Genomic DNA, 11357 nt, shown 5'->3' with positions numbered 1-11357 from the left:
GTTCTGGAATTTTCTATAGAATTTTCTGGTGACTGTTCAGAAAGGTTGAAGAGGTTTCAATCTTTGTTAACCGATTTATGAAAAAATAACTAACTCTTCATGCGCGTCTTTTCATGAAACATACGTGCCTTTTCATGAATAGAGGTTTATGTTTACTTGAAAAATAACTAACTTTGCATATGTAACTTTTCATGAAACATAACCCTATGGGTATAAATAGAGGCTTATGTTCACTTGAAAAATAACTAACTCTACAAAAAAGTAAGTTTGAAAGAAACACAAGAAATTCGGTGGTCATTTTCCAGAATTGCTATCTATAGAACCTAACATCTTGATTGTATCCTGGAGACAAATTTGCGATAACCCTTTAGCAACAAAAGTGTGGGGGACAAATATTGTCTAAGGAAAATAATATAGTGCCTCCAAGTTATCTATTTTCTGTTTGTTTTTTGTGTTAATCTTGTTCTTCCATTATTACTTTGTGTAATATCCCCAACAGTGGCTTGGTCATCGTGGCGTGGGTTGTGGTAGGCATGGGTTTGATGTGCGTGGGTTATGGGATGTGTGGGTTTGGCGTGGTTCAGAATTTTGGTTGTAGGTTGTTGTGGTTTGGTGGTGGTGGATGTGTGGGTCTTGGCTGTGATGTTGGTTGTGTGGGTCGGAATTTAATTGTGTGAGTTTGATGTTGGCTGTGTGGGTTGGAATGTGGCTGTGCGGGTCAGAACGTAGTTGTGTAAGTTTGATTTTTTCAATTATTTGAATTTTTTCTTCGTATCCCAGATTGGGTGTAACAAAATGACTGAATCCTTCTCCTCTCTATTCAGGCTTGGTTACGTGAGTTCAATTGTATGTTAACCATTCAGCTTAACCCAAAGCTCAATATCTAATGATTGAATTGATAGGCTTTCTGTCTTCTTTTGCTTCTTTTGACCCAAAGTACAATACATTCAGCTTGATCCAAAGAAGCTTTATAGCAATAAAAGTTCTCTTATGATCTGTGTGTTAATTAATCGTCGAAGTGTGGAACTAGTCCCAACTCACCTAAGCAGAGCCATATGCAATGGCAGATTCTCACTCCAATAAGAAATCATTGCAATTTTCAATATCACATTTCTGTCAACACCAATCAAGAAGAAACTTTCAAAATTGATAAATTTAGGTAGTGCTAGAACACTTGCAGGCAAAATCATTCCTCACAGAGGTTGTGAATCACTTCAAGTTGCCAAATGTAATGAAATCCTGCACCCAGTGACCCAAATGAAGTTTAAAACTAGTAAACTGGTCTTAAAGTTCAATATGCTTCTTTCAAGACTCATTCTGCACCGAGTTTAAAGGTGTAAATCAGTGAAAGAGCACTCATCAAAAATAAAATCCCACATATTTTAGTTAATAACAAATAATATTGCTATAGAGGGAATGCACATCCTAAAAGTTTCTCAGGTGAGCATCAATTCTCATTCACACACTCAGATGCAAGTACTCAAAAGATGTAACTGATCATTGACTAAGAAAAAGATGTATTAGACGATCTAATGCTATTAAGCTTCCGGTAGATGCATTGGTTTCAAGTGGTGGTAATTATAGTATCCAATTTTTAGAAGTCAGCACAATACAAACTCATTTGTTTACTACGGGGAAGAGGTTAAGCCCAGACTCATAAACCTAGGAACTATTGTTTTACTTCCTATAATATTATATTACAGAAGACCTTTCTCAGACTGTCAACTGAACTCTAATTGTAAAGAAAATCTAAATCATTGTTCACCTTAGAAGAGAAATTTCTGCGTGGGCCTCCACCACCGTTGCCCCTAGTCCTTCTTACCATATGTCCATTTAATGGCGAGAGTTGATGCAGATTGACCACCACCAGCCGGCCCATTCCTCTTTACAGAATTAGACTTCTTTGTGGAAAATAATCGTGCAATCTTGTGACAAAAACAGTCAAAATAACGGATAAAGTTATTTTTTCGAGGATGCATGCACCTCCACCCTTATAAAGGGACTTAACACCCTCATTCCTGATAATCTCTGCAAATGCATGCATTGAACTCTGATACTTAACTTCTCCAGAGGTCATCATCATCCTCCTATTTACAGTGTCCAATGGGTAAGTTGCCATCTTTTGACAAACTGCAACTCCCACTGCCATTACTGGTGCAGCCAAGAAGTCATCCTACAAAAACAGCAAGTGTAATTCAACATAATTCTGTATCATGAATGGATTGCTATTTCACACTTATCAGCAATAGCAAAACCTTTAAAAAAAAAAATCTCTGGATTACATGAAATGAAGATGCCACTTAGACAATTAAAATTAAAAATATTGGGGAAGTCAAATGTAACCAAAAACAAAAGAGAGAGCGAAAGGAATTTGTCAAGAAACACTTGGAAAAAATAAATCAAGGGCGACCTTGATTGTAAAAAAGCAATGCATGCTGGGTATAGGAGCTATGAATGTCATCAAGGAAATAGCCCCAATGACACTAAATTCTCATGTTTGCACTGACCTGTGACCGGACCCAGTGTAACATAAACGGCCTGAAGATAACATGTATGCCAAAGTAGACCCCAGTACTTAATAAGCTTTTACAACATGAGATAGCAAATCCACGGTACAGTCCAGCTATGCCACCTGATCTTATAGTTTTTTTGTAGACATCAATCAAACCTTTGAATTGCCTTTCTTCAATCTTATTGTTTGTCTTGATATCATTGGCTAGGCGAGTCTGGGCATAATCTAGGGGATAAACAACAAAATGAGTTGCTAAATTAGCAAAAATTCCTCCTCCCAAGCCTCCGAGTAACCATTTCCAGTAGCCATCTTTGTCTTTCTTGAAATTGGTTAAAGTCAGAAAATAGTTGTTAAAGCCAAAGCTTATTACCTGTTGTACATATAAATACTGTGGATTTAATAAACAAGATTAGACGAGACAAAGAAGAAATAAACAACAAAAACATCTACAAATTTCTAATGGTCAAAATCAAGTTTAAGAAGCCCAGTTAATGCACAATAAGTTATAAAAGAAAAAATTGCTGAAAATTTACTCTAAAGGAAACGTCGCTGATGACACCAGGGATGTAGCCTCTCCAAAGGGATCTGAAGCCTTCATTACCGATTGTTCTGGCGAAGCAGTTCACAATTCCTTTATAAGGCTTAGGTAGTCTATATAAAGGAATTGTGAACTGCTTTGCCAGAACAATCAGTAATGAAGGCTTAGGTAGTCTACCTGACTTGATCATCTCATCTTGGCACTGGATCAGGAGTTTCACTCTCCCAATTGGAGCAGTTAGCACCCCAAAAAGAACACGGAATGATCCGTAAACTAACCTAGTTCGAGAGGCAGACTTATGCTTTTCCAGTGGAGATGTTACAAATACTGGAAGCAGGGGTGAAGCAAGATAGGAGGCAGAGCCAGCATTTGCTGGGAGCAATGTTTTGTGCAATCTGTCGATCGCATGTCCACCAACAAGTTGATAGACCCTATACTCTTTTCACAAAAAAAAAAAAAAAAAAAAAAAAACCCTTTACTTAAAAAAAAAAAAAAAAAACAAAAATACTAAATACTAGTATAATAGTGCTTTGTAAGTCAAATGTACTTTCTGAGTCTTTTAAATAATAGTCAGCCAAAATCAATAGGTCCTCCCTCCATATAGCTAAAATTTTATAGCACCAATGATTCTATCATAAAAGTATGCTTTTCATGTAGAAATTATATGGTGATAAGGGTTATAAAGTTATTAAGGTTTATAAATATTACTAATAATTCCAAATAATGACTCATTTTTCAAAAAAAATAAAAATAATAATAATGATTCCTTAATTTTTATTTTATTTATTTCTTAATATAACCAGATTTGAAAAGAATTACATGTGTAAAAATGTCATGGTCAACAATGGAACATTCTGCTAAGTTATTATTTCTTAATTAAAAGGTTATTAATATACAGATAAATTGTACCATTCCTCCTAAACAATAAGTACATGGAAAATGTAATGTCTCCGTTTAATTTAAAATTTACAAATTCCTCAATTATCTTTTTGTAATAAGCACTCTATCCTTGCAGTTATTATTTATGTTAAATTAAGATAAACAAACAAATTTTTGAAAAATGAGACTAAAGACTCATGTTAACGGCCTTAATGCCCTCCAATACCAAACAAATTTGGCAAAAATTCAAAGCTAACCCTCTTAAGTTTCAACTTTTGTCATTTTTGTCCTCTAAGTTTCAGTTTTGTCATTTCAATCCTTTAATTTTCAAATTTTGGCAATTAAGTCCTCCGTTACCCTTCCGTTAGTTGTTGCCGTTTACTAACCAAAATGACGTTGTTTGGGCTATTTTTTTTATTTCATAATTAAAAGAAAATGTAAAACTGTTATTACAAAAAAATAAATAAATAAATAAAAAAGAGGAAACAATGTCATTCCTGCTGAAAACAAAACACAAAACCGAACCCTATCCCACTGATATCTTGCCTCACCGATTTCTGAGAAAACAATTAAGGGGCTGAGGGAGAAAGAAAGAAAGAGGGAGAAAGGGAGAGGGAGATGGCGAGGCAAGGTATCATAGCTTAGGTCTGATTGATTCTCTTGAATGAAAGAGCATAGTTTGGTGTTACAACTTAGAGTACTCCTCAATTTCAAAGATAGCTTAAATTCACAATGAATGATTCTTGGACTTCTCATCCAGCAAGACTTCTTTGAACAAGGATTGCCTAGTGAGTTCTATAACTTCATAAACAAGTAGTTGCCTTCATCTTTATTTGCTTAGCATATCCTAAAGTTATAATCTAGAGTTCGACAATTAGAAGTATGACGCATGTGAAATATCACATGAATCTGGCACCTTCTATACTTGAGCACAAGAATTTACTACTTGTCAAAAGGCTTTTAAACTGAATACTAAACTACAATAGCTATCTAACATAAGAGAATAACCCTTTCCCCCTCTCGATCTCTCACTCTTTCACTTTCCCTCTCTTTCTTTCTCCCTCAACCCCTTAATTGTGTTTTCTTAGAAATTGGTGAGCTAGGGTATCAGTGGGCTAGGGTTGGGTTTTATGTTTTGTTTTCAGCGGGGAACAACATCGTTCTCCTTATTTCTTTCTTATTTTTCTTTTTTGTAATAATAGTTTTACATTTTCTTTCTATTACGAAATTAAAATAAAAAATAAAAAAGAGCCAAAAATGACATCATTTTGGTTAGTAAATGGCAACAACTAACAGAAGGGTAATGGGGAACTTAATTGACAAAATTTGAAACTTAGAGGACTGAAATAACAAAACTAAAATTTAGATGACCGAAATGACAAAAGTTAAAACTTAGAGGGTCAATTTTGGATTTTTGCCAACAAATTTTATGTACAGTGATGACCTTAATATATTTAAATAAATAATAAAAAGATTACATGCCACAAGTAATGGTCCTTCAAATTGTAAGTCATGTTGCTTGTTATTTGAGTGTTAAGATTATTAACATGTATGTTTAGACACATTTTGATTGGAAAAAAAGAAAAGAAAAAGATGTTTCCTTTAATGTAAATTGTTCATTACAAAGACATAAGGAAAGATATTGCTATTTTTTAAACTAAAAGGCAACCTTAAAACTGACATGAGCCTTTATCAGTGTACATAAGTATTGGACGGAAGTCCTTTTATATATGTGTGTGTGTCTTTACCATAATTAGGGTAATATAAAAAATAAAACTACAAGTTAGTTCAATTAAAAATGTGAAAATTGTCTTTAACCTAAAGATAGTGATTGGTTGGGGTGATTTGTGGGGAGGAGAAAATAGAAGGGATTTGTGTGTTTGATTTGAGGAGGGGAATGATTTTTGTGGGGCTCAAGGGTTTGATGGGAAATTACCTATCTACCATCTCCTCCCTCCTTTTTCGTTGCTTTATTTTTTTTCCTTTTTTAAACTTTTAATTTTTAGGTTTTTTTTTCAATTTTTTAAATACTTTAAAATATTTATTAAAAAAATTATATACTAAGGGCATAAGAGTAAATTTATACCATCTACATTTGCTATCTTCTTATTTTTCTTTTTAAATAAAAGAGTTCTCCATTTTTTAGACTTTTCTACCCACAATCAAACATGCATAAAAAAAAACAATAAAAAAAAAAAACAATATCTTTTCTATTCTTCCATTTTTCCATCCCCAATCAAACCAAGCCTTACTATGAATTTAATTACGTTGATGATGTATCAAATTAAGTCCAACAAGCCCAATAAATTCAAAGACAAAGCAAAAAAGATTTTGATTGAAACCCTATTTCATTTCTCCTTTATAACACAATCAAGACTCCACGAAACTTGATCAAGCCTTATTAGCAGACTTTCTGTTTTCACTTTCCATGAAAAATGTTACAACATAATAATATTTACAGAAGATAGTACCTAACAGACCCAGGGAGGAATAGGATCTTTTCATGTAAAAAGAAAAATTTTAAACACACATATTTTTATACTCTCTATTTGTAATTGTGTCATTTCAGGGTTTTGATTAAATAAAATCTAAAGGTGTATCATGTGATGTGGTACTATATGCATTATTAAATCAAGAAGATCATATATTCTCGATTTAACAGTAAAATACTCTCTAAATTTTAAATAAAAAGGATTTCCAAATTCTGAATACATGATCATACTGGAATAACATATGTTCATAATTACTAAACTATTTTGGAGAGAGTCCAATTGTCATCAAGGCCAACTCGCCATGCAAAGTAACAAAGCAATCCCTTACCCTTAGCATACAAGACCTTAGCCAGAATACTTTTAACATTGTCATAACCAACCCAAGTTGTCCCATTGTGGCAATAATTTGAGGCAAACATGTAGTTGAACGCTGTTATGGCACCGCCTTGACCTATGATGTTCAGTCATCTTCCCCATATCATATTGATGTTTTGATAAACCAAGAAGGTGTCGTTTGGTGCTTCACTGGGTTCTACGAATATCTAGAAATTGCACGGAGAGGTGAATCTTGGGATTTATTTCACCAGTTACACGCCTCTTTTTCTCTACCATGGTTATTACTTGGGGATTTCAACGAAATTCTACATCCTGACGAATATTGGGGAAGTGGTTATCAACCATACAATTAACAGGGTGGTGGATGGTTGTTCTTTAATTGATTTGGGTTTTTGTGATCTGAAATTTACATGGTGTAATAGGAGGTTAAATGGGAATTTGGTCTATGCAAGGTTGGATCGTGGGTTGTACAACATGGAGTGGCTATCCTTATTTCCTTATACTAAACTTACACACATTCCATTTGGTTTCTCTGACCATATGGCTTTGTTGGCAAAACTCCAAAAAGTACTTCCAACCCCTCTGTCAAGAAAAATAGATTTTTCCAGTTTGAAGCGTTCTAGATGTGCGAGCCAAATTGTGAAGATATTATCAGATCAAGCTGGGACTCAGTTTAGTGGGGCACTCCAATGTTTCGAGTAACTTAGAAGATCAAAGCAATGAGGGTGGCTCTTCTTCAATGGGATGGTGGTAATGCAAGGATCCTTACACAATCAATTTCAGCAAAGAGGAACTTATTAACTAGCTTAGAGATGGATTGCCAATCAGACTCGACAAATCAGTAGCTCTCTCGTGCAAGGAATGTCACCAGAACTAAACTCAATGAATTAATAGCTCAAGAAAATACTTACTGGCATCAACGGTCAAAAATCTCATGGATGGAAGATGGAGACCGTAATTTGAAATATTTCCATGTCGTGGCATCTCAAAGAAGAAGGAGCAATGAAATCTCTAAACTCAGAGATGCATCGGGCACCCTGCACTCTTAAGAGGCTGATATGGAGAGGATAGCATCTGAGTACTTCAAATCAATGTTCACTAGTGTCTCCACTAGTTCGTTTTAATAGGTAATCTGTCACATTCGTGAAGTTGTTACCCTAGAGATGAACAACACACTATTGGAGAAGTTCTCACAAAAGGAGGTTAAGGAAGCTTTATTCCAGATGCACCCTACAAAAGCACCAGGGCTAGATGGTATGAACCCATTATTTTTTCAAAAATATTGGCATATTGTAGGTACTAACATTTCTAATGCTGTGATTGATTGTCTAAGCTCCAGAAATTTTTTGAAAAGCATTAATTTTTCTCATATTTCTCTTATCTCAGAAAGAAAGAACCCAGTACTTGTGTCTCATTTCCGACTCATCAGCTTATGTAATGTGATTTTCAAGATTTTTTCTAAAGTTCTAGCCAACAGACTTAAGAAGATCTTGGGTGACATCATATCTAAGTGTCAAAGTGCATTTGTAGCTAATAGAGTGATCACAGACAATATTCTCATCTCCTTCAAAACTCTACACTACATGAAGTCCAAACGGCAAGGGAGCACTGCACATATGGCCCTCAAGCTTGATATAAGCAAAGCTTATGACAGGTTGGAGTGAGATTATTTACAGGTTTTGATGCTAAAGATGGGATTTCATCCAAAGTGGGTCGATCTTATCATGATAGGAATCTCATCGGTTTCTTATTCAATCTTGGTAAATGGTTCCCCGTCTGGCTTTATCAAGCCATCTTGAGGCATCTGCCAAGGGGACCCCTTGTCACCCTATTTATTCCTTTTATGCACTGAAGGCTTTTCATCATTATTAAGGAATGCTGCTCAACATAAGCACTTGCATAGAGTGAGCATCTCACGGGGGAGTCCTCAGATTACCTATCTTTTATTTGCAGATGACAACTTACCATTTAGTAATGCTTCTCTATCTGAGTGCCACACCATCAAGAATATTCTTCAAGTCTATGAACTTGCATCAGGCCAGAAAATTAATTGTGAAAAGACCTCCATATTTTTCAGCAACAACGCCTCTCCTTCATTAAGGGAGGAAATCAGGTTGTTCTTCAATGCTACCTCTAATGTGCCCCTTGAAAAATATCTCGGGGTACCTCCCATTATTGGGAGAGGCAAGAAACAAGCTTTTGCTGATATAAAGAGCAAAATCCAAGCAAAACTTGGTGGATGGAAAGGCAAGCTACTCTCACAGGCTGGCAGGGAGACTCTTATTAAATCGGTGGCTCAAGCGATCCTAGTGTATGCTATGAATCATTTTCTCCTTTCCATAGGTTTTTGTGAAGATATTAAGGGTCCTTTTGGATATAGCTCATTTTTGCTGAAACTGAAAACTGAAACTGAAAACACTATAGCGAAATAATTTTTAAATGTGTAAATAGTGTTGTGGGACCCATTTTAATGAAAAAGTTGCTAAAAAGTGTAATTTGTGGGACCCGTGAACAGTGCATGGGTGCATTGTTCACAGTTGACTTGTCAACAATTGCGGGCTGAACAAAATAAAAAAAAAAAACGTAGATTACAAAATGCAAACACCAAATTAATTTGAATCCAAACGGGTACTAATTCTATGATGGGACAATTTTGGTGGGGTCAAAAAGAGGAGGAGAAGAAAATACATTGGCTGAGTTGGAAGCAATTATGTCTAGCAAAAATGGATGGAGGTCTAGGATTTCGAGACCTTAAATGTTTTAATTCAGCTTTGCTGGCTAAACAGTGTTGGAGACTTCTGCACAATCAAGATTCTTTGCTCTACAAGGTTTATAAGGCCAAATATTTTCCTAACACTTCTTTCCTTCAAGCCACTGGTCCTAATCATTCCTCTTATGCTTGGAGGAGCATTATTCAAGGGCAACAACTCATCCTTCAAGGTAGCCAATGGAGGGTGGGAAACAGTTCTTAAATCAACCTATGGTCAGATAAGTGGCTTCCCTCTGAGACTAATCATAAAATTGTCTCTCCTCGAACAATTCTACCAGCTGAAGCTAGAGTGGCAGATTTAATGGATTTCTCAGCTCCTCAGCCAAGATGGAAGAACATGCTCATTGATATGATTTTTTATCCTTTTGAAGCCTCCATCATCAAAGCTATTCTACTTAGTTTTCGAAGGCTTGATGACTCCTTAATTTTGACTAGAAATAGATCGGGTACTTTTACAATTCATAGTGCGTATCTCTTACAAACAAAATTGGAAAGGGATTTAAAGGAAAATCAAGCTTCCTCATCCAATCCATCTCGACTTCACTCTTTTTGGGATGGTATCTGGTCCGCCCAGGTTCCACCTAAGGTCAAAACATTTATTTGGAGAGTATATCATGACAGTTTGCCTACACGAACCAAACTCTTTGATAGAAAGGTATTGAATTCCTTTTCTTGTGTTCTTTGTACTGAGGAAGCCGAGACTTGTACTCATTTGTTCCTGGAATGCTCCTTTGCCCAAGCCGTTTGGCTGCAATCTTCACACTTGAGGGATTACAGATTTCCTCCTCACATAAAGTTCATTGATGCAATGGATGCTGCAATTAAGAATTTACTTTCACCAGTTTTTGATACTCTCTGCATAGCTTGCTGGATGATATGGAAAAGTAGAAATAAACTGGTTTTCAACAACACTGCACCCTCCCACAAAGATCTTTGGTCTCGGGCAGACTTGTACAGAGTGGAGTTTATGGAAGTGCAAGAGAGAAATCTGCAGGTAGGCGGCTTGACAGCAGCTACTTGGAAGCCTCCTCGGTCAGACTTAATTCACAAAGTTAATGTGGCTATTTCCCAATCCAAGAAGTACTAGCTTGATTATCCGCAACAAAAAGGGTGAAGTACTAGCTGCTCTATGTGATCGAATGGATAAGAAGCTGAACCAGCTATGCACAATAGCTTTTGTGATGAGGAAAGCTTTACTTTTCTGTCAAAGCATCAGTTTTTCCAAAGTAGAGGTGGAATGCAATTTTGCTAAACTTGTGGAATTGTTAAATTCTGACAGGATTTGCTTATTGGAGGTTGCATGGACCCTTGAAGATATTTCATGTATTAGAGAAAGTTTTGTTTTTATTTCTTTTTCTAGCCTTCCTTTACGATGTAATCGTGCTGTACTAGCTTTGGCTAGTGCTGCAAAAGAAGAAGATAAGGCCATTGTTTAATTAGAAGAATGTCCATATTTTCTCTTCCCCATTATACAACGTAATTTACGTTAATAAAGCCTACTATCATTTCCTCTCAAAATAAATAAATAAAAAGATTCACATTAAAGATGGTATAAATGCTAAAAATGCTATATTTGCAACTAAAACACTAAAACATGGGTCACAACAAAGGTGCTATAGCAAAAAGAAATAATAACTTAGCTACAGTATAACTTAAAATATATATATATATATATAAAGCTTTCTCTCTCTTCTTCTCGTTAAAAAAAAATCTCTTTTTTTTTTTTTTTTCTTCAAACCTGCCGTTTCTCTCCTTCTTTTTTCTTCTTCTTTCTCCTTTGTCTCTGAACTCGATCTCCCTGTGGCTTTCAATCTGTTTCAGTGGGTTTTC

The 11357-nt window shown here is 35.5% G+C and overlaps 1 protein-coding gene across 1 annotated transcript; it reads right to left on the bottom strand.

Annotated features, from left to right (window-relative positions):
* Nucleotides 1-1659: 1659 nt before the first annotated feature.
* Nucleotides 1660-7741, bottom strand: LOC115980260 (ADP,ATP carrier protein 1, mitochondrial-like). Its single transcript, XM_031102533.1, has 4 exons — nt 7669-7741; nt 3046-3377; nt 2508-2882; nt 1660-2173 (listed from the first exon to the last, which is right to left on the bottom strand). The coding sequence occupies exons 1-4, from the start codon at nt 7739-7741 to the stop codon at nt 1886-1888; spliced, it is 1068 nt and encodes a 355-aa protein (XP_030958393.1). The 3' UTR covers nt 1660-1885.
* Nucleotides 7742-11357: the final 3616 nt, after the last annotated feature.

Source organism: Quercus lobata, chromosome 3, assembly GCF_001633185.2.
Source record: "Quercus lobata isolate SW786 chromosome 3, ValleyOak3.0 Primary Assembly, whole genome shotgun sequence".
Lineage (NCBI taxonomy): Eukaryota > Viridiplantae > Streptophyta > Magnoliopsida > Fagales > Fagaceae > Quercus > Quercus lobata.
The sequence above is the reverse complement of the archived record's forward strand: the minus strand, read 5'-3'. Positions and strand labels throughout refer to the sequence as shown.